Genomic DNA, 25,015 nt, shown 5'->3' on the forward strand with positions numbered 1-25,015 from the left:
ATAATTAATGAATCAAGGTATTATATAAGCTGGTATACAATCTGAATGGCAAATGACTAAATGAGCTGTCATTTCTTAGAAGGTTCTAAAGAGTGTTTTCAAGAAATACTTTTCAGAAGTGTTTCAAATAAAGTAGGCCCATATTCTCTACTTAGGGAAGGATTTGGGGGAGATACAGGCTATGGGTGACTTTATCTTATGTCATAACTCATTATCTAAAGGAAGTCCTTAAATTATCCCTCGGATTTCTCTCTTAGTGTCAATAATGATTAATTTTCTAATTATTTTTCATACATCCAATTTTCTACTTCCTTAATTGTATGTATAATTTTTGGAATTTTCTCTAATTTCTTCAAATATTCTTTTAACTAGCCCTTGAGACACTTGATATAGATATTGTACAGAAAAGAGTTAACGTAGCAGGACTAAGACTGAAATTCTTGGAAAGGGCTGCTTGCAAAGTTGACCTTGGACTGATGTCCGGGAACTCAGATTTGGGAGGGTTCCCATCATTCCCTGAGAAGAGTGGTTCATTGTGCCTAAATTGTACAAATAATGTGCTTTATGCTAAAAGTCTAGTTTCCTTCTGGGAGAAGGGAATCTTGGCAGATGATAGCAAGAAGGGGTCCATGTGACCAGTTCCCACTAAAAACCTTAGGAACTGAGTCTCTAATAAGCTTTCTTGATAGACAGCATTTCACATGTGCTGTCCCAATTCCATCCTGGAGAAATTAAGCATGTCCTGTGTGATTCCATAGGAAGAGGCTCTTGGAAGCTTGCACCTGGCTTCCTCTGAACTTTGTCCATGTGACTTCTCCCTGTCCTTATTCTGCATTGTATCCTTTCACTGTAATAAGTCGTAGCCATGAGAACAGGACAACTCACAGGATGACTGAGTCCTCCTTGTGAATCACCGAATCTGAGGGTAGTCTCGGGAACCCCTGAGACAGATACATATCTAGATAATATAATATCTAAATCATAATACATCTATATAGGTACTGCATACCTTTTAACTTTTATTAGTTATTTTATCTCTTTTTTACAAATTAAACAATAAAGTGTATATTCTTTGTTGTCTGGCTTTTACTCAAATAATGTTGGTTATACTTATGTATATTATTTTGTGTAGTCATAGTTTGCATTCTTTGCTTTAGAGCATGGCATTATGTGAATATGCCCAACTTACTTATCCAATCTACTACTGGTTGTTGCTGGGTTATTTCCAGTTTGTTGCTTTTATAAATAGTGCTGCTATAAATTTTGTACTACATGTTTTTGGGTGTATTAACATACATATTTCTTTGGTGAGTATCCCAGGAATGGAATTGTTGGGACATGGGTTTACTTTCAGTCCATGTTGCTAGACAGTTTTCCAAAGTGGTTGTGCAAATTTATACCCCCACCAGCAGGATGGTAGGAGATTTCCAGTTATTTTACATCCTTCTTAAGACTTGGTATTTTCTACACTTTTTCATTTTACTAATTTTGGTATAGGTGTAGTGGAATCACACTGTGGTTTCAATTTGTATTCTCCTGTTGAGCACCATTTCATAGGTTAATTGATCATTTTGTATTTCCTTTTCTCTTAAGTGCTCAAGTGTTTTCTCCATTTTCTAGTGGATTGTCTCTTGTTGCCTCACTAGTTTTAATAGTTTTTAAATATGTTTTTGATATGCCCTATTTCAGATATATTTATTACAAGTATCTTTTCTCCTCTGTAAATTCTATTTTACTCTCATAATGGCATCTTTTGACAGGAAAGAGGTCTTAAGTAGAATTTATCATTTATTCCTTTTTGTTTAGCATATTTCTATCTCCTGTCTAAGAAATCCTTGCCTATTTTTTTTAAAAAATTGTTTAAATTTTTTTTTCTGGTGGAGGATGGTGGAGTCAATCTTTGACTATTGTAACATCATAAAATATGTTCTATATTCTTCTAAAAACTATATTGTTATAACTCTTATATGTAGCTGTATTTTTTTATATAGTGTGAGTTAGGGGTCAAGATATAATGTCTTCCATATAGATATGGAAAAACTGTCATTTATTGAAAAGGGTACCTTTTCCCCTCTTCCCTACAGTTTTACCTTTGTCATAAAAAATGGTGAACGTGTGTGTGTGCATCTATTACTGGAGTTTCTCTTTCACTGGTCATAATTTTTATTCTTGTGCTATTACCACACTGTCTTAATTACTCTAACTTTATATTGGCCTTGATAACATCCAGGAACTGTATTTTAAGAGTAGCCTTGCATATTCTTATTCTTTTGCATTTCCATTTTGTCTTTAGAATCAGATTGTTATTTTTTTTTAACAGAATTGGGATTTTGATTGCTTTAAATCTACACATTAATGTAGGAGCACTGACATTTTACCAATATTGAATCTTCTAATCCATGAACATGGTGTGCCATCCCATTAATTTAGGTATTGTTTAATTTCTCTCAATAAGATTTTGTAGTGTTCAGTGTAGAGGTGTAATCTATCTTTCACCAGATATATTCCTACACTAATTTTTAAAGATACATTATAAATGACATCATCTTAAAATACTGTTTTGTTGCTGCTACGCTATTGATTTTTGAATATTGATGATATAACCACCTACCTTTGTGAATTTTTTGCTGAAATGGATTATAAGTTAGTTCCCTTAGGTTGTACCAATTTATGTTTTTCCAGTCTCTTCTAAGTATGTGATTACAGCATTACAAATTAGGTTAGAAACTCTATCCTTTCCACAGTTAACACTGACAGTTTGATGAGTTTATGAATGAATGTCATCACTTCTCTCCTGTAGACGTGGACATAAATGTAAGGTACCTGCAACAGGCTCCTCAGGAAAGAGAGGGTAATAGGTCAGAAATCTTCTCATAAAACAGTTGAATTTTCAGGTCCGTTCCATTTTTTTCCATTTCTCTCTATATCCTAGCATCCCAGTTATCATTCTGTCAAAAATTATTAGACTAGTAATACTCCATATGCAAACAATAATAGTTTGTTACTTTTAAAGCAAAGAAATATTTAACTTCCATCTAACTTGGGGTTGGGATGAAAACAGTGATCATGCACCCTCGAAGGTCCTCAACTCATATCTTTTCTCTTTCGGTGACTTGGCTATTTCTCTAGGAACATGGTGGAGAAGAGTCTACTTATACTAGCAATGAGAGCAGAGAGAGAGGTTCCGGGGTCCAATGTGAAGCGAATTAAGATGAAATAAGTTAGACATAGGGTATTCCAGATATACAGTAGTAATGGGTGAACTGTTGCCAACTTTAAGAATAATTCAAAATGCTGGGAAAAGATGAATGTTGAAAATTGTATGTGTTATTCCTTTTTAATTTCTAGTTCTGATCTTATGCTTGAGAACTATAAAAATATTCAGAGCTATTATTTCTACTTTGACTGTAAAATTTAAAGACATCCACCAATGAAGTCAGAGTTTCTCATTAGCAAAACATGGTACATTCTTATGCTACTTAGTTATGTCCATCCTTATGACACTTGATAGAATTTTAATCTCTCATCATAATGTCCTGCATCCCGAATTTAAGACTTATTATAAGAGGTAATAATAGCTAGATTCTCTTTGGACTCTGTGCTCTAATATATCAACTCATTCATTCTGGTTAATTCACTTGAATAGGTCCTTCACATTGAAATGTGAGTACCAGGAAAGCAAAGAAGCTATAGAATATGGTCATAAGAATAGCAGTGATTACAATGAAAAGACAATTTGAGCTAAACTGTCTTCCTATCACAGAATTCAGCTGAAGAAAACTCATTTGAATAAAACTGATATAGACACAGACTAGGATTAAATTTAATTTAATTCACATTAGTTTATAGATTATATTTTTAACTGACTGCTTTGTTACTAAAATAAAGTCTTAGCTTTGGCAAAAGTATTCTATATTAGAATATGAAATATATATCACAATATAAATGCACAGTTAAAGAAATAAAAACAACTCTAGTTATTTAATAAATTTGTCTTAACTCACATATTGCTCTGATACTTTTCATAATTGCAGACAGTACTGTAACTTGTTTGATTAAACGTGAAAGCGGAAGCATCTACCTTACGTTTTGTTCAAATTCAATTACCAACTCAACAAATATTTATTGTATCTAATATGACTCTCACTCTGTATTTGTCCCTGGCATATAGTGATGTATAAGACTATTAAATCAGAGCTTCAAACTTGCTAAATAATTTTTTTTTGTTTTAGTAAAATGTTTTATTTTCTATTATAAATATGATACTAACATGTAACAATGAACTCTGGCTTCTCCATACAAAATACAACTTTTTCTAAAATAAAGGGGATGTGAAAATAATTTCCAGAGAAAGAGAGAGTGAGTGAGAGAAACACACACTTTGTTCAAGGTACTTTGTCCCAGACTACATTTGGAATGTTTTAAGTTTTCAAAAAAATGAGAAAAAAAGCAACAGACTGTTCCATATGGCCTGAACAGAAAATTTGTGTGGTAAAAGGACACGCTGCAAACTGGAATGTCTTATGGAGGGACACCAGATTTTCCAGAGAACTAAGTTCTTTTCAGCAAAATTGATCTAAATACAAAGGATATTAGGAAAGCAAGGTTCTAGCTCTTCAGTACTCACAACTGACACTGGAAAGGGGGTGGGGGTGGGGGGGCAGGGGAGGGTCTGACTGTAGGGCAGCTGAAACACAGGACTTGCCCATAGGAGTCATCCAGGACTAAGAAAGGTCCTTTCTAGACCCTTTTCATTCAGCCCAGGGATTCCTGGGCAGGGTTGTCCTTCTCACTGAAAGTGGCTTATGTACTGAAAATGCACCTCGTCTGATAGAAGGAAACCTTCACTGAAGCCAGCAAGGGGAGCCTTTCAAACTCCAGAGACTCCTCTATAATATTCTCAGTGCTGTTTCTAACTCTGGTCAGGCAATTTTTAATGTATAATTCATTTTTTATATTGGGAAATACTTTACCTATCTACCTACATATCCACACACAAATTTATAAGAGTAAAGTGCACACATTTTAAATGTACAGTTCGACAGATTTTTACCTACACATGCACCTGTGAAATACTGAACCACTCCTTCACCAGAAGGTTCCTTCATGCCTCTTCCCAGTCATATGATTATGCCATTTTGACTATTAAATGTTTCTTCAAAATGCCCTGTCAGAAAAATTTTTATTTTCATATTGAAAAATTTCACACCAAAGCTGACCATACTTGCATGTTAGTTTAAAATGTAGTCAGGCAATAAGTTGATGTTACTTTAACAAATGTGGTAGTTTTTCTTTTTCATTTCTTTTCTTTTCTTTTTTTTTTCCTTTTGAGACATAGTCTCACTCTGTCACCCAGGCTGGAGTGCAGTGGTACAATCATAGCTCACTGCAGCCTCAAATTCCTAGGCTGAAGCAATCTTCCCATCTTCCAAGTAGCTGGAGCTACAGGCACAAGTCACCACGCCTGGCTAATTTTTTTTAGCTTTTGTAGAAACAGGGTTAGCTTTTCAAATGTGGAAAAAATGCTAAATGTTCAGAGAAGAAAATATATTAGACCAGGGCAGAAACATTCAAAAACAAGCAAACAAAAAACCCTTAGTTTCTCCCCTGTCCTAGCAATCTCGATCACGAAAATTTAGTTTTGTTTTTATACATATTTCATTCATAACTGTCTAACATAAGTTATGTCCCTCTTAAGTACAAAATTATTAGTATAATGATAAGATAGTTAACACATGTACTGTTTATAATATGTTAAGCACTATTTAAGCACTTCATATATATTTTATTTTATTATTTTAGAGACAGGGTCTCACTCTGTCACCCAGGTTGGAGTACAGTGGCACGATCATAGCTTAACGTAAACTGGAACTTCTGAGCTTAAGCGATGCTCTCGCTTCAGCCTCCCAAGTACCTGGGACCACAGGTGAGCTCCATCAAGCCTGGCTAACATTTTTTTTTTTTTTTTTTTTTTTTTTAATTTTCAGTAGAAACAGGGTCTTGCTATTTTGCCCAAGCTGATATCAAACTCTTGGCCTCAAGCTATCCTCTCACTTTGGCGTTGCAAAGTGCCAGGAGCCACCGTGTCTGGCCTATATATGTTATTTTAATCCTCACAACAATAAGAAGGTGTAGGTACTCTATTATTTAATTTTTGGAATGAGGGTTTACATAAGTTTCTCAATACTAAAAAATTCCTAAGGGACACAGTCAATATTTGAACTCAGAGAGTGTAAGGCCAGAGTCCTTTCTCTTACTCACTACACCATACCACACTGCATTCCTGAGATCCAGAAGTGTAGCAGAGCTAGATTATTAGACAAATAATGGACTATTTTTTACCACTTCAAAGTTTCTGTCAATTATTCTATGCCACATGGTAAGACTGTTTCCAGGATCTCAATCCTCCTATAGTTTAAATATCATGTGATATTTGTCATTTTTTAAATTTGTATCGAGAGAGAGATAAAAGGGCACAAACATCTCAGGCAAGAGCAAATAATGAAATAACTGAATAAAAAAGTTATGTTAGGATAATATATAGCTACCATTTCTCAGTTACAGAAACATAGCATGACATGTCTAAAGAACTTCAGAGGTCAATGTGGGACCCTTTTACAATTTTGGTTCTACTTTTAATCTGGAAAAACACAGGTGATATAGACCTAAATGCTTTCTTCTATTATCTTTTAAAAATTTCAACTCTCGTTCCTGATCAGTAAGCTAAATTTTTAAAATAAAAACCTTATACATCATATGTATCTGTGTATATTTTCTCTTTAAGAATTGCTTTTTTAAATAAAAACTATCAAAAGGAATCTTCATAAGTGAATTGAAAAAGTATATTTTTTTCTCTTCCATAAAGCTTCTTTATTATTCACAAGTGTCAAGGAGAAAGTCTTTCTTTATTGCCTTACAAATCAGGAGTAAAGCACAAATGCTGATTGAGCAGACTGATGATTAGATGGAGAAAACTGATGAAAGGAAAGATGCCAGTACAAACAGAATATGGCCATTCATTTTTACCCCAAATGAACCAACTACTGGACACAAATGTGGGTCTGCTAATTCCGGCAGCAAACCACCCAAAGAACCAACCCTTTGAGGAGGCCCACGTCTGCATGCAGACAGCTTTTTCATGTTTCTCTTGCTAGAATACACCAAGTAGCAATTTCTCCTTTGTTGGCACAATCAAGTAACTCTTAAATGAAGAATTAAAAACACAGAGAATGTAGGAGACTTTCCCCCACTTGGAACTCTAAATACTCATTCAAAGATGCAAATGTTTTCTCTTGTCAAAGAAACTAGGCAGCTAAGCCATAATATGCCAGGTCAGCAGGAATTGCCCTGGCTATGAGCTAGCCATCTCAGATCTGATTTCTCAGAATAAGTTTTAAAAGAAGTAAATGATCTTCAAGCTAACTGCACTACTGATGAAGATATGGACTAATCTCTATCCCTATAATCTTATGTAAACATGAATTAGCTTGGTTCTTTTTATGTTTGATTGTCTACAATGGAAAGTAATAGAGGTTTTTAAACAAGCAACTTGCTATTTTCATCTGCTATTGCTGACCCTTTCCTAAGATATTGGTTGATCAGCAGCACAAGATCTTTCAGACACTAAATGCAGAAATAAGCCCTTCTAAGGTTTTCTAGATCTTTCCTGTTATCATAACAAGATTCCTTCAGTCAAGTACTAGAGGATGGGAAGTAGCACCCCATTAGTTGTTAAAGACACCCAAATGAGTCACAGAACTAACTATAACAGAAATGTCATTTTTAGCCCTGAAGCAGGGAACAAAGTCCTTCCATTTTAGAAAGGGGGTGAGAGTAGTTAAAACAAGCAAAAAAAGCAAACCTCTTACCTTTTGTAGCAATGCGTACACACTGGGTTTTAGTTTCCTGATAGAGTAAAAATGAAAAAAAAAGAGTCAACGTACAGATAATGTTTCCTGTTTCATAAACTATAATTATTATGAAGATCCATCTGGGGTCATAAAAAGGGATTATAAACAACAGAATTTTAATATTAAGAAAACTTTAAAAAATATGCCTCCCTAGGGATACTTAAAAATCTAAAGTAAGAACTTTGAAAAATATTTTAGTTTTTATAGAGATGTAAATATTTGTTTTTACCTTGCAATGAAACAGGTTAGTTTGTGACAAGTAGTATAACATTCTATTTTCATGTATAGTGCTTCGTAAACTATCAGAATAATGTACTTGCAAAGCTAATAAAAATCAGGTCCAAATATAAATTTAATTTTCATCTGAAAACTGTAGACTCAGACCAAAGCTGAACATTACATACTTTCATTTGGATCCTAGCATGACTAAAAAGCTAAATGATAGCAGTTAGAAAGATCATCAAAACATTACATCATAGTTACGGTGTAATTTATCTGTTCTTTCTTTCTTTTAATTTAGCTATTAGGAGTTAAATGTTTCTCAGCATACATAATTTTCCTCCTCTTGCTAGACAGAGCGGGTATACAAAGTAGAAGCAGTAGGAAAGGACAAGAAAAAATATGATTATTTTTAACGCTGTCAGGTGGCAGTAGGAGACACATGTCCCTGCCAGCTACTTTTGGCCCCACTCTTCCTCCTCTAGGACTTAATTGAGTCAGCGTACATCCCTGAATACATAAGAGGTGAGAAAAGGTATCAAAGCCAGTGAACAAACCAGAGGCGATCTGTTTGCAAGATGCATTTATAACTCTATCTTGAGTAGTTCTATATGTTGATAATTTATAAGAGTTTACAATTTCCACTTAAGCATTTTTTATTTTTTTATTTTTAAATTAAAATAAAGCAGTGAGGGAGGAATTAGTAATTAAAAATAAAATATTGCACTTCTATTACTTGTGGCCTGAGACCTTCATGGTAACCTGCAAGAGATTATTTCACATTCCCATAAAGGCCCCAAAGGATTTTCATTTCTTAAAAGCAATTGCTGTTTAACTTTCTAATGGCATTACCAATCTCTACTTGTAGAAGTCACATCAACTTTAAAACTCTTTGCCAAGATAACTGTGAAATATATTGTTGCTATTCTGTACTTTGATTAAACCACAGTGCAGATATATTAACAATTGGAAGAGAAAATTCATATCAAAAAGCTTTTAAAGAATGCAGAGAAAATCCTTTATAAGTAACAGACATTCATTAACACTCCTCTGGTATAATAGACCAAATAACCAAAGTTAATTTGGAACCTCTCTAAAGATCAAAACCCTCACACAAAACTATGCTTCCTACTCAATGCTATATTATACCCAGAATGGACTAATAACTTCCATAGTGTTCTGTTTTTATAGTAGCCCAGTTGTAACAGTGGTATGGAATGATATGTAGGCAGAAAGTGGACATTGGACTACTCTCTAAAGACCCCAGTTCTTTAAAGGTAAACGAGAAGAGCATCTTCAACCATGAGCAGCCTCTGACTCTGGAGCACATCTTAGAAGATGCTGTGGCCTTTTTCTTTGCTACCTACAAGCCAAGCATATAGGCAAGCAAACAACAAAGCTTTGATTCAAAAGCAGCCAATCAATACCCAAAGCTCTCACGGCCCCTGCAGAAATGCAAAAGGATTGTTATGTCTTCCAATTAAACTCTTCTAAGATATAATATGACTGATGTAATTGTATATCATGTATCACTCCCAGGTGCTCACCTTAGGGACTCAATTACATAAACCCAGCAATTTCCTATACGGCTTCAAGTCTATTAAAATGTCATCATTCTATTGGATTTTAAATTGTGAAAATTTCTATCCTCAACATTTGTCTTCCCTCTATCTCTGTCTGCCAATAAATAAATAAATAAATAAAAATAAGTTTTAGGAAAGAAAATCTTCCAAAGAGAACAGCATGAGGCATGAAAGGCCAGGTTGTTTTCTCACATACGGAACTGCCGGTCGTTTCTAATGTCCTGTTGTGTTTTCCTCTTCAATATTCATTTGGGATCAGCAGCAGTGTTCAAAAACAACTGTGTCCAAAATGGGAAAAGGAGGGGCAACCAGGGAAACAGAGAGCAGCCTTCTGTAATGGCTCAGCAGCCAGTCATCGCCAGGCTGCCTTTTGTTTAGGCTCAGTCAGATATACCACAGGCGCCCTATTACTTTGTAATCAGAGGATTGTTACTTGTTATTTACTATTTGGCTTGAAAACCCTGAAAAGTTTATAAGGTTTTATTAGCCTGCTGTGGAACACGCATTCTGTTTATCCTGCAGTAAATTTAATCTCTTGAAGTGTGCCACCACTGAGCAAGGAAGACAGAACAATGCCTGATCATTACTGAGGGTGGAGTCCCAGCAGCAGCACACCCACGTTTTCAAATCATTCTACTCTCAATTGCTATTGTGGGCTTTCCTGAGGAAGGCTCGAGTAGAAGCAGTTACTAGGAAACAGGAACCCTGTGAAATGGAACTGGCGTGCGGCCTCAGCCCTACTGTAGCCCCAAAACTGCGCACACTGTTGAGAACAGAACCCCCTACACGCAAATTTTCTTTTTCTTTTTTTTTTTTCTTGACAGATGCTACTGAGTATTCATAAAATTTGACTTCAGCTTTTCTTCAAAGCAGGGAAAAAGCAAATCCTTGAGGAAGCTCACCTTCTCCACACTGCTCATCGCCTGGAAATAGATGTTGTATCCTTTGCGCGGAGCCAAAGGAGGGTTCCAAAAGCCTTGGTAGGTCCGATTGTCACCCACAGTGAATGGGGCAGGCTCAGGTAGGTTTCCCGGGGGGAGTTCTGCAGCAAAGTAATACGGTGCACCCCCACTCATGGCATTTTGGTATGTGACAGGAACCTGGTAGCATTCCATGGCTCCGGCTTCTCTCTTGGTTCGGTGTGGGTGCAGTTCTTCCACAACAATCTGATACGCACTTTGGGGAAAAGAAAAAAAGAACACACATATATATACACACATATTTAGAGATTTAAGATACTAAGATTTTTTTTTAAGGGGTTGACTATTAACACATCACATTTCAAAGTATTTAAAGTTAGTCTTAACCTGGTACACTCTTTTCAGCTATTTCACAATAAAATGAAAAATCCATATAGATGCTGCTGTCCCTAACATCACTGTAGTTACAAAGAAACTGATAAAAAAAGAAGAACAATCACCGTAGGACTTTCAACATTTTTAAATGTTGAGGAATGAGCCACCCTAATAAGGATTCTGACATTAACCAAAGACACATCATAGATTCAGTTCTTTGTCTGATATTTTTAAATGTTTAAAGTTAACATTTTCCCTTGAAATGATATTACAGAAAGTCCAGCTCCAAGGTCTAACAGAATGACTGCCTCAGGGCGGTGCTAGAAGCACCCATTTGTGGTTGTCACAGCCTCAGAGACAGAATGTACTGACAGGCTTCTCCACCTCTTGACCTTGCCATGGCATCTACACTGGCTCAGAGCTATGTAGATCTAAAATACAAGTGACATGCGGCAATACGGGCACAGATGGACAGAAATCTGTCCTCACAACCGAAATAGACCGCCTCCTTCTTCTGGAGTTGTTAATAATAAAATGTTACAAATTGTAGAAACAGATGGCATTTGGCCTATTAAAGCTCTAACCTAAACCTTCTGATATCTTTAAGTCTTAAAACTTTTCTATAATGGCAATTACTTTACAAAGGAGAGAAAAAAACAAAAACAAAAACAAGGCAAATTTAAAATAAAGATCCCCCTGATATCTAACAATATTTTTTAACAACTCTGAAGCTGGTATATTAACAATATTCTTTTTTAGTAGAAAATTCTTTACATTAAAATTTTTTCAGGTAAAATATTACCATGAAAGTTGACATTATTATTATAATATATTTTATACATTATAAATATATTTTAAAATGTTTTAAAATTCCTAAAAATTCTGGAAAAATATATGTGGTATCTTAGGTAAGTTGAACATAAATTGTATGCAGGGCTGCATATTGATATTCAATGGATCTCCAGGAGGAATAGAATACATTCTTTAAAAGACTTTCATGAAAAAGAAAGAGGTGGGTAGGTAGAGGGGAGTGGGGAGGAGAGGGGGAGGGAGAAAGAGAGACAGAGAGAGAGAGGAGAGAGAGAGATACACTGAACATGCATCCATGAAAATTAAAACAGTTTAGACTCTGGTATAAAATTCTAATTTAATATAAACTCTTATACCTACAAATAAAAGATCTTCATAGATTAAACAAAAGGACATCAAAAGAAAGAGTTAAATCATAATTTAATTGATAAATTACAGATTTTCTTTTCTTCCTAATTATTTAAGCTCCCATTTTCCATTAAAATATTGCTAATAAATCAGTAGGTTCATATCCATCTTGTTTCCTCTAAAAAGATAACAGAACTTGTATTAATGTTAGAAATTGTGATTTGAGAAAGCAAGGCAGAAGTCTATGTTATTTCAAATTATATGTGCTGCATCATTCCCTATACCTCTGCCAAGTTGGTTGCTAAGCTTCTAAGAATGCTACTGACAAGATGCATGGTCTCTGAGGCATCCATGGAGCAGGCATTTGTCAATTTTAAGATATAGAAAATACATACGCATAGCCCTGGAGAAAGACGAGAATGATCATAGCTGACATATGCTATGTTTTATTTTAAATTTATAATTCATATTTGTATATTATACATTTGCATGTCCTGTGGATACATCCACATATGCATATAAACTCCCTCATACATGCTCTCCAAACAAATGTAACCTTATATTCTTGCCCTAAAGAATAATAATAATTACCTATCCTTGTTAATCATTAATCTAATCCTTAAAAATAGATTCTTCATTAATTATCCCATACCTCTAGAAAAAAAACACAAAATCTAGTGAACATTCAATCTTAACTAATTCTATTACATTGACAGAGATTCTACATTACAAATTAAGGATACTTCATGCAAGATAGCTTGTCTATCCAGATCTATGAGGAGCAAAGTAAATTGCCAGTGTTGGAGAAGAGTAAAGGAAGAAAAGGTGCAATAGGCTCTTTGGGAAAGAGCCTTAAGTATGGTCCCATAGAAAATAAAAATCAATGCCTTGGGTTGAACTTTCATATTTGGCCCTACTCTCAATTAAAATGAAAGATAAATTATTTCAATTTTATAAGTTCTAAAATACAAGTAACATGCTTGTTTCATAAAGAATTAAGAAAATGATTTCCACATAATTTATATACAAATATAAATTACAGTGCCATGCACTTTAATCTTATATATCTTTTCTCTACCAATATTATTCATTTATTCTTTGAATGGTCATTACAGAAATGAAGTATTATATTTCTGTTACTATTGAAACTGAGGCAGAAGAATAGAGCTCCCCTTAAAACTTAAACTAGGAGCCTCACTTTGTTCATTCTCTACTTTATACTACAGTGTTACCAACTGAATATTTGTGCCCCCTCCCCCAAAATTCATGTTAAAACCCTAATTCTCAAAGTGATAGTATTTGGAGAGGGGGCCTTTGGAAAATAATTAGGTTTAGAAGAGGGGCCCTCACCAAGAACCAAATCCGAGAGCACCTGGATCTTGGACTTCCCAGTCTCCAGAACTGTGAGAAATATTTCTTGTTTAAGCCACCTAGTATTTTGTAATAGCAGCCTGAGCAGACTAAGACACATAAATACAAAAAGACTTCTGAGAACTGGCTTGCAAGCATACTTTCTAAAACATTCTTTGTGCAATGAGTAACATTAGATGGAAAGCTAGTTGGAGATAACCTGGTCACCGCACTCTATAACCCTCCCACTCTACCACCACTCATACCAGGAGAAATGTCTTCATGATATAACATTCACCCCAGTTTCTAGATATTTTTTAACCCCAAGTATGTTTAACTCCAAAAGCTGATCCAATAGCCATTACATTTTCACATATTATACTTACTTAAACGCCCATTATCCTATTTGAAACCACACTGGAATATGTGGTTTCAAATAGGATAATGGACGTTTAAGTGTTTATGAAATGAATACATTGCTTTTGCCTTTTCTGTTGATATTTTTGCTTAGGACATATCCAAGATACTCTTTTTCTTTCTCCATGAAAGTACATTTTTCACCTGAAAAATCCTGAGCATTATTTGAAGAGTAAGAATTTTCTCATTTACCTTTCTTCCTGTGACATTGTATCCATTAACTCATTTTCATTCAACAATTATATATTTAACAGGTATCATGCAGGCTCTGAGGATAGAGAGGTTAAAAAAAAAAACACCTGGCTTTCACGGACCTTATATTCACTTTTATTTACTGAAACTTCTAGTGTTCTAGCATCTTTAGAATGCTTTCTGCCCCTCTCAAGTTTGATACAGTTTAAAACAACAACAAAACTAAAATATATACTTTCTTTTAAACTCTGTTCACTTAGGAACCTGTGACTGTCCATGGTAAGCATTTAAAGTGACTGGGACAGCTACCCAGAAGTAGATCTTCAGAGTCTTTTAAAGTCATCTCTCATACTCCCTTTTGCTTTTACACCCAAACGAAACTGAAATCGTACTACTTTTCTATAACATCACCCAGAAATACCCGTTTCAGTTTAAAATCTTAATATACACCTGTCTGCTGTACTGCTGTCTTTCTGTTCTGGACCTCCGCAGCATGCTACCTTTTCAAGATACTGAAAATATGAAAAGTATCTTTCCTTGTACCAGTATCCCTCAAAATCCTCTAGTGGCATTTTACTCTCCTTAGTTGGGCTCAGTCTTTAGTCAGTGTCTTTCTGGATGCATCACTTTGTGCATCTATTTCTACCTTTTTTCATGCCCATTGAAGAGGCGTTTTTATAACTCACACAGAAATCAATTGTAATCATGGTGAGTCTTTAAGAAGTATTTACATTTAGTGAAAAACAGCTATAAAAATAACAAAAAGTCACAATAGTCCATGTTTAAAAGAAACTATCTTTCCTTCATTGTTCAATCTGAAAGGCTGTTCTCTAACCACATTTCCAATTTTTAAATCTGTTTCTGTCCTTGTTATTTTCTTATTTATCAATACAAATTAATTAAAAGATGAAATAAGAAATGAGAAATCGCATTAGAAGTGAGTTGACTAATTACATGAAATGGGATTGTGCTTCTTCATTCTTCTGGTTGTCTAATTACCTAATGGAACTAAACTCTAGCTAGATCTAAATATTAGGTGAGCTCAGTACTTTAGTAATTAAAACTATTCCAAAGTCATCATAATATTTTTAATCACTCTACCCATAGTTAATATATTCCCCATTCCTTTTAATAAACTTCAAAAATATTTCTGTAATTAGGTTAAATCAATATATTGGTATCATTAATCTTCATTCAATACATAAAATGTGACTTCCTTATTTTTTAAAAAATTAAAATGACATATTTTACTACATTATATGGAGGTTTCTCAACTTATGATGGGGTTATGTCCCAATAAACCCATTACAAGTTGAAAATATTGTAAATTGAAATGAATATAATACATCTAACCCACTGAACAGCATAGCTTAGCCTAGCCTAACTTAAATGTGCTCAGAACATTTACATTAGCTTATAGTTGGCAAAATCAGCTAATACAAAACCTGTTTTATAATAAAGTGTTTAATATCTCATGTATTACATATCACTAGCCCAGGATAATAGCAACATTAAAATTTGAAGTACATTCAAATTCAAAGTCAAACTCTGTACTTTTTACGCTGGGGTTGATAAATTACCACATTCCTTACCTTATATCTCCATTCTTGTTTTATCTCCTGATATTTATTTTCCATTCGAAGCTGGTATGACCATTGTTACCCAAATATACTAAACATACAGTCAAGAATTTCTGCCTTTCTTGTCTAGTTTTTCTACTTCTGCCATGAAGGCTTCTTGAACTATCTTCATTCCTCAGTACTCTGTCTTCTAAAGGCAATGGAGTAATTTTTAAGATGAGGATGACTGAAGGATGACATGGGGGTAGAAGTCATAATCACATGGATGCATGTTTAATCTAGTTCCTAACCCACTGACAATTATAATGCCAAAGATCCATTTATCAGAACCATAAATGGTATTCTCAAAAACTCTAGGGTGGAAAAAACAAAAGACCTAGCATTGCTGTCTAATATTTATTGCTTATATGATACATCAGTATGTGGCCGTAGCACATTACATGCACCAACATGGTACATTACAAATATGATTTGATATTATACTGTTAAAAATAGTTTTTTAGGTATATGTCTTTTCTTTAGCAGATGATAAGCTTACTACAGAATGTGGCTGTTATATTTTTAGATCCAGTTCATTTGTTCACCAAATATTTATTGAGTATCTGTTACATATCATGAATTATTTTAAGTACTGAGGTTAAAATAATGAAGATAGTAGCAAAAGTCTCTGTTCTCATGAAGTTTACATTCTAGTGGGGAGATACAAATAAAAAAATAAATTCAGAAAACCAACACATATTAAGAAGGGATAAGTGCTCTAGAGAAAGATTAAGCAGGCTAAGGGAAAGAGGGAATGATGGGAATGCAGAGTGCTATTTTATATGGGTTGGTCAAGAAATTCTTATGTGATAAAAGTATCCATTGGGCAGAAATCTGAAGAAAGAGAAGATTTATACTACTTGGGTACATGTATAATCTCTTCCTGCATAACATATTACCCTGAAATTCTGTAGCTCAAAGCAACAAACATTATCTCACAGCTTCAGTGCGTCAGGAATTCCAGAGTTGCTAAGCTAAGACAGGTCTGGCTCAGGGCTTCTCACAAGGTCATAAGCAAGCTGTGGACTGGGACTATGGTATTCTAGAGGCCAGAAAGAAGATTTAACAAGAAGGGCATACTTCCTCCTATTTTTGGTTAGAAAAATTATAACAATTCTACCTACTATGATTCTAGAGAATAAACATAAAATTAAAGTAACACCTATTTGATCTAATTGGACCATATGACCTTTATGCCCATAAAAGAGGGCAAAAAGATTATTTCCATCTCTAGTTAAATTTCAAGATGGTTTTATTTGTAATTCAAGTAAACTCTAGGTCAGGATAGTGGTTAGGAAAATTAGAACTATTTGATATCTTTAAATTTATGTAATGAAACAGACTATTCTGCAGGTGGATGAGGATAGCCCCAGATTTTAAAGCTATATGACCCAAGGAAGACATGCAACCCTAACATACATTTGTCTGTTAAGCTATCAGTGAACTTAGAACATCAGACAATTTCTTTTCCTAATTTAACTGTGGAAGAAATGGTGGTTTTGACTTTATTTCATGACTATATTTTAATTATCAAACTAAATAGGTGGTGCTTAATGTTATGAAATGCAAATTAGATGTTCTCCACAAAACAAAGTAACCTTAGAATGGGTAGCTTCCTGCAGCGCAAAATGGGTAGAGTTTCTATTTGGAAAATGCTGAAATAAAATATATATTCATTTATTAACTTTACGATAAACAGTCTCACCACAGAGAAACTATTTTGTGTTTTTACAACATGCTGCTGTTATCTTCATTCTTTGAAAACACAGCTATATTGGGTCAATCTTTTAATAAATGGGACGTTCTATGCATTAGAATTTGTAATTATATTTTCCCAGGTTAGAGTTTTAATCCATTTATGAAGAAACCTTTTAGAAAGAAAAGAAAAGGAATTATGTATTCTAGGGAATTGATTCTAAATGTAGACAATATTCATTTTGAATACAGTAATGATTGTCAAGTGATGACAGTTGTAAGGATAGATCTCAAAAAGTTGGTAAGGAGATTCAAAGTTCTACTTAAGTCAGGCAACAATGTTCAGTTTTTAGAATGATTATAAAATCAAAAATTAATTTCGTCAAAGAACCACACTTGCCAGCACTGCATCGCACATGTTCTACATTAGCATAGGGAAGCAGTAATGGGTAACAGAAGGACAATGTGGTTGGTGAAACTTAGTGCTGCATTATGCAGAATGGGATTTTTCACTGTGGTCATTACTTCTTATGTAAGCACAACACCATGATCTCTTAGAGATTAAAACTTGGTGAAAATATTGGTAAGGTAGGCAAAATATACAAAATAACTCCTCTTTTCATAGAGAGAGCATTACTTTTTTGATTTGGGGTAGCAATACTAAAAATATTTATCACTTAATAACCTCAAAAAACAAAACCTTGAATTCTGAGATGTCTTTTTGCTCTGCTACCACTTCAAATATAAAAGCTATCATCTTCTCTCACCTAAAGTCTCCACTCAAACTCCCTTCCCATGAAGCTTTACACATCCTACTGATCTAAAACCTTATGGAGGAGCCACAGCCTTGCCTGCATTTCCATTGCTACTTTCTTAATATGGCCCATTAGCACTTCTCACAGGGACTCCTCCAGCCTTCTGGATTATCCCCAGTCCATTCTCTATGTTTCTATCAGAGTGATCTTTCTAAAAATGTAAAACTGCCCATGGTAACTTCTGCTTACAGTCCTTCTTGTGCCCACCTTCAGTTTTGGGGCTGGCACTAAACAACCTCTCCCTTTGCTCCCTGTTTTGTCTCTCCAGCTTCAGCTGCTGTCAATTCTCCCACAGACCCTTCACTCTCAATGACCTAGGCTATTTGCAATTCGTAAATGCATCATTGTGACCTTTGGCCATGCTCATTTCTACCTCTCCTCACAAATTCAGCTCTAGTACCACATTTTCCAGCTGTTATTATTGCACTTATCACACAGCATTGTTACCAGTCATTAATTTAGGAGTCTACCACTCACACGGGTGCACATACTAATTGCCTTAAGTAGATTTCTATTTCAAGTATGCAGCTCAGCTCTTGGCACATATAGAATGTTATTGAGTCAACAAATTTATAGAATCCATTGGCGATTTTAGCTTTCCTAATAAAACTAAACACAAAAACTCTACATAACAAGATTTTCTAGTTGGTATGACAGAGGATTGTAGAACTGGAGTTTGTTTGATGTTAGGAAGACCAGGCAGAAAGAATACATATGTCCACTGGAGGTGGGATGAATAGATGGTGAAATGCAAAATGGCAGAGGCTAGTAATGCTATAATTAGGGAAGGACAGAACCCAGTATTTAGGGTCTATGACAGCCAGCAAGCTAACTCCTGGATGCTCTCAGATTTAGTTGGATAATATGTAGTTCTGGTTTATTTGGGAAGGTGACAGGGGTGGCAGGGGGAAGGGTCACAGAGTAGAATAGCATCAAGCATTAGCAGAGAAGAGATTTTGACAGACTGACATAAACAAAGAAAAAACTGAGTGGAAAGTAAAATTGCTTCAAGTACATTTGAAGTGAGTGATGGGAATCCAATCAAAGATTTGAGATACCAGACCATAAATTCAATGGTAAGGAAAAATGATTACATTAAATTGAATCTTCATTTTCAAAAAATTAAGGCACTGGATCAGATAAGTCTCACGATAAGGCTACAGTTGCTGGTAGGGAGACTGAAAGTAGGAATGTGGTCAGAGGAAAGAAAGACAGCACAAAGGATTCAGAGGGTAAAGGAGGCAGGGCTCATCTGAAGCCAGATTACTTGACTAGACCAGTCTGGTCCCACCACCTGGCACCCACCTGTAGGTGAACTGGGTAAGTCATTACAAAAACTAAAGATGGACTTGGTGGGATTAGTGTATCAGTTAGAAAGCAGATTTTATTTTCCTGGTAGTAACATTCACTTCAAAAAAAAATCTGTTGTTTAAATTATTATTAAATTACTTCTTCTTGTAATATTCCAGGATTTAAATTTCTTTTTCTGAGCACTAATCTCCAACAATGTATAATTTGAAGTTCTCAGCCTCTGGCTCAATTCTAGAAAAGGTCAAAAATCTTGCCAACAAATACAAAGATGAGTGTTTCTAATTGGTCATTAGAAATTATGTAAAGGTAATAAAGTAAAAGACTTTAAATTTAAAAATGTGTATCAGTAACATACTGAGTTAACAAAATTCCTGAACACCAGCTATGAGCAAAGGATTTACAAGGCTGCAGGCACCTCTGATGGTCTATGACAAACCTGGGCAAAGATTCTGTGTTTTGTTGTGGTTATTTTATCTTTGATTTACAATACCTTGCACAGTGACTGGCATATAAATGATCAATCAATGTTTGTGCAAAAAATTGATTAAGTGAATAAAGAGTTAATGTAAATTACATTATATAGTACAGTTATGCAAAAATAATAAAAATATGCTGTGTTTGCAACTTATGTAAAATAAAGTTGAATTCACCCAAATATCTAACTCTTAAAAGATAAATGCAAGTAGCTGGTAGCTGATTTAAGCACCAGTAACAGAAGTGAACACCTAAAAAGTAAATTTTATCACAGGTAGGAACATGTGAATGACCCTGATTACTTGTCAATAGGAAAAGATGTTGAGTGCAGGCATTTTCTCTTTCTACTTTGGATCAGCAATCAGATTCACTCACAGATCATTGATTCATGAACAGCACTATATACGTACTTTGAATTTTCAAGTAGCCAGTGTTTCATAAGTGTTTATATTACAAGTACACCCTCAGTCAACTCTTTTTCTCTAGTATAGTGTTCTCATGATTTTTAGCCAGACAAGACTCAAGAGTTTCCTTTATGATTTGTATTCTTTTGTCAATATAATTTTTAAATTAAGAAAAAATATTTCTTCATTTCCAGTGATATAGGATTATTTTTGATTATTTGGATGGCTAATACATGCTCATGAAGTCAAATGTATTCCTTTTACACAAAGAACAAACATAAGTTTTATTTTTAACTGAATATGTAAACGACTTGATATAAACCAATTATGAAGTGCCTACATGGATTTCTGTGCCTTCATTTATTTCTCATTAGAAGTTTGATAACAAAATGTCCACAAAATCACGTTTCAAATGGAAACTTGTTTAAGTTTTGGATATTCATCTGATTACAAATGTGCAGAAATTAAAATGGTTGTAACAATTTGACTTAGTTCCTAAAAATCACATGGCTCACAATTTTCTGAAAGATGGGGATGTTAGATAATATGAGACTTTACTGTTGAAAAGATAAAGAAAATGGCAAACTGAACATTCAATTTACTCTGGAATACTTGATAAGGAACAATTCGGGAATTAAAAGGTCAAATAGGCTTCATGTGTTCTAACTATTCTGTTTTATTTCCTCAAAGCTTCTTATTTTTCAATCATTGATATGAAATTATTCATAACTGATTTACTGCATTGGACAGGAGTTATTTTCTCATCCTATTTCCGACAAATATCTTCAAAGCTCTTATAACCAAGAGAGGAAGTGAAATGAAATGGGACTAGAGGGGGGAAAAAGGCCAATGCTCTTAAGTCAAACTGCACAGAGAGGTGAATGGTTCAGTGCATGAATATCTCAAATATTGCTTAGAATTTTGCTCTTAACTACAAGTCTATCTGCAGGCTTTGTCCAAATGAAAAACTAACAAACCAAAGCAAACCAAGCTAAACTAAACAAAAATAAAACTTTCCTGACAGAAATTCTCCAATGAATGTCTCTTTGAAATGAACCACTTTATTAGCTGCCAAGCAACCTTCTGGCTCCTTTTTCTTTAACTCTTACAGTAAAAGAAAAAGTACCCCCCAACCCTGCCTACCTAGTTTCTTATATCTCAGTTTCAGTTACCCGTGTTTCAACTACCTACCGTCAAACTCGTCCAAAAATAGGTAAGTACAGTATAATAAGGTATTTTGAGAGAGAACATAATCACCTTTTATTAAAATACATAGTTGTTCTATTTCATTATTAGTTATTGATTGTTATGAATCTCTTACTGTACCTAATTTATAAATTAAACTTTATCATACGTTTGCATATATAGAAAAAAACATAGTACAGTCTGTATAGGGTCTGTTATCGTCTCTGGTTTTAGGCATACTTGGGCATCTTGGGATGTACATACCTGTGGATAAGGCAGAACTACTGTAGTTTTCTCCTCTTACCTGATAGGAGCACCTTTGGCTTGTGCTGGTCTCAACAATACAGTTATTGTGGTGGCAGTTTCATTGAGAGAGGCATCAACTCCTTCATAGTCAGGTAAAGTTGGAGCTGATGAGTGATTAATGAGATAAAAAAGGTTCAATTAATTTACAGTAATATATCACAGGTCAGAATGAACAGATGATCTTAAATTAGGAAAAAAAATTCACCTAATTATCTACAGCGTATTTTGTTTTATAGCATAACATCTCCAAATGAATTTCAACTCTGGGAACTTAAAATATCAAAAGCTAGAGAACCAAGATTTGCTGTGGAAATTTAAATAATCATCTGGCAATTTATGACACACATTCCAAATATTTTGTGAAGATGCTTTCCTTTTAGTTTCCTGAGACCTTCAAGTGAGTAATGATGGGAGGGAGGGAAGGTAGTAACTGAGAAGACTGGGCAGTAGTGCTTATGGAGTCACATATGGAGATCAGGAGCTATGAACAGCAAGACCTGAGGTCAAGGGCTGCCTGGTGAAACAGTGTCGTTTATGATCTTATAGTGTAGAAAGACACAGTACTCTTATGCTAATGTTTTTCACAACTCTGGTCACAAGAGAAACATACCAAGAAGTGTGGTGAATGATAATGGAAATCTTAGCTTTTGTTCATCAGGGACATTAGTTGCCAGATTCTTAAAAAGAATAAATTTATATTTTTAAAAAATATTTGATAATGCTTAATTGGGGACTAGGATCTTGAGGGGGAAAAAGAGTTACCTCAAATAGCTTTGGATGACTTTCATGTAGAAAGCTGTTTAAGGAGTATATACTCAATGAAATGTGTGCATTATCTCTATCCATTCGTTGAACATTTACTGCATATATACTATGTGCCAAGTTTTATGAGAAATGCTATGAATATAAAGACAAAGCATGGTCTCTGATATTTATAGAATTAAAAGTAGGAATTCACATTTTATGAAAAGTAAGAGTCTTATAAACAAAAAATTATAGCAAAATGTTAGTGGCCAAGAGTGGAAGACCATTTGCCAAAACAGTGGTTCTCAAACTTGTAAGATCAGAATCACCTGGAGGGCTTTCTAACACACAGATTATAGCCCCTCTCCCCTAGAGTTTCTGATTCAGTATTTCTGGGGAGGGACCTGACGATGTTTGTTTCTAGGCAGTTCTCAGGTGATGTCGGTGATGATGGTCGGGGGGTGGGGGGTCACACTTTTTTTCATTAGTATTGGCAGTGGGGGGATGAAACCAGAAGGCTCAGGGTGTCTAATGATGTTTAAGCCAAATATTAAAAAAAGGGTAAAAACTCATCAGGAAGAGAAAGGATGAACTAAAATTCTGAGAAAGGCAACAATATCTGAAGATAACAAAATATGAAAGGGCATGGTACGTTTTAACAGCTATAAGCCGTTGGCTGTGCCAGGAACTTTGGGTTCATGGGGAGAAGTGGAGGATGGTAGGAGTCATGCAAAGAAGGACCCTGAATGCCAACACCAAGTGGATCTTTAGACTTCATCCCGCTGATTATAAGATACAAGATTGTGAAAATATTTAAGAAGGAAATATCTGTGGATTAAAGATAGATATAGAAATACAGTGAAGATGGGTAAGTCTGAAGGTAGAGATAACACTTAGAAAGATATTTCAATAATCTGTTTAAAATACTGTCTAGATGGAAGAAAAGAAGCAGTGACATTAGAAGATTAATTATTATCTGAGTTTTTTAGGAAGCAGAAACAACAAATATTAATTTAATACATGCACAATATGTAGTATGTATGTGTGTATATGTGTGTATGTGAATGTATGTGTGTGTATAAATAATTCCCCCAACAGTTATGCCTCCAATAACTTGATTTCACTGTTATTTAAATTATTTTTTTAAATGCTGAGAAATGTAATTACCGGACTCAGGGAATAAATTTGACAATAAATTATCTGAAAAGTTCAAGTAATGCTGAGAACCACACTAACCATAAATTTATTAATCTTAGATGTGATTAATAATTGTTCTTAACATAAAGTGATCGCAACCAAGTTTTTAAAGTACAATCAAGTACTTATTGCACTTAGGTTAATACAAGTAAAAGTGAAGTTGAATAATTAAAAGAAAAAACCGGATGGATGTTCTGGTCTTTTTTATAAACTTTATGTTCAACACAAACACAGTATCTGAGCCTTGAGAGACATACACACACACACAAACAAAACATTTATGGCTCTCAAAAATTTACATTTGTTCAATGTTCTCAGTTTTGTTAGTTTATATAAATTTTGTAGCTGTCTCTATTGAAAGATCTTACTCAATTATAGCACTGCTGCTAATTCCAGAAGGTAGAAAACCTATCTCAGTGCATCGTAACATCACCAAGTCTTATTTTCTGGTAAAGTGATTCAATACATATTTTAAATTCATGATTTGTAATTGTTCTCAGGAAAGAAAACTGCAATTTTAAAACATTATTATTTTATAATATAATGGATGATACTTTAATTTTTTTATTGGAGTATTGAGATAAATCAAATGCTCTTCCAAGGAATTATAGCTCATAATGGAATAGCTAATTTTATTCATGATACAAATTTTTAAAGTTTGTATTATACTCAACACATTTGCAAGTAACATTTTAGACTCAAAATAATTTGGAAAGTACACGTCTTCCTTTTAATGCAAATGGTATAGATTAAAAAAATGAAAGACATATTTTATGGGTATTAATGATGTATCATTAATATTTGCCATGTGGAACTATAATAAAAATGAACACAAATGAACAAAAAGAATTTACAAAGTCAAAATTTGTGCTTTACTACATTGTGTGGTTGACCTTTAAATAATTTATTTTTCAAATTTAACTCTTCATTTACATATACAGTATGTATTTATTTTAGTAATCTTAAATAAGAAAAAACATTATATAAACTTTAGTAGATTTAGGGCATACTACAAAGCTAACTCCTTGCAAGAATTTAATCAGGTTTAACTGATGATCTGACTGAAGAAGAAATACGCTCTGTAAACAATCTAGTCAAATACAAACTGTGCAACTGTGACTACAATAGAATGTAAAGTTTA

At 34.3% G+C, this 25,015-nt stretch overlaps 1 protein-coding gene across 10 annotated transcripts in view; it reads right to left on the reverse strand.

Annotated features, from left to right (window-relative positions):
• Positions 1-25,015, reverse strand: part of PTPRK (protein tyrosine phosphatase receptor type K) — a 562,311-nt gene that overhangs the window by 92,559 nt on the left and 444,737 nt on the right. For all 10 annotated transcript variants that reach the window (XM_055114112.2, XM_008952978.5, XM_063605453.1 and 7 more), the window contains exons 11-13: positions 21,932-22,037; positions 10,615-10,888; positions 7,869-7,905 (exon numbers count right to left, since the gene is read on the reverse strand). In XM_055114112.2, coding sequence (XP_054970087.1) covers positions 7,869-7,905; positions 10,615-10,888; positions 21,932-22,037 — 417 coding nt within the window. The remainder of the gene's footprint in view (positions 1-7,868; positions 7,906-10,614; positions 10,889-21,931; positions 22,038-25,015) is intronic.

This window comes from Pan paniscus, chromosome 5 (genome assembly GCF_029289425.2).
Source record: "Pan paniscus chromosome 5, NHGRI_mPanPan1-v2.0_pri, whole genome shotgun sequence".
NCBI classification, from domain to species: domain Eukaryota; kingdom Metazoa; phylum Chordata; class Mammalia; order Primates; family Hominidae; genus Pan; species Pan paniscus.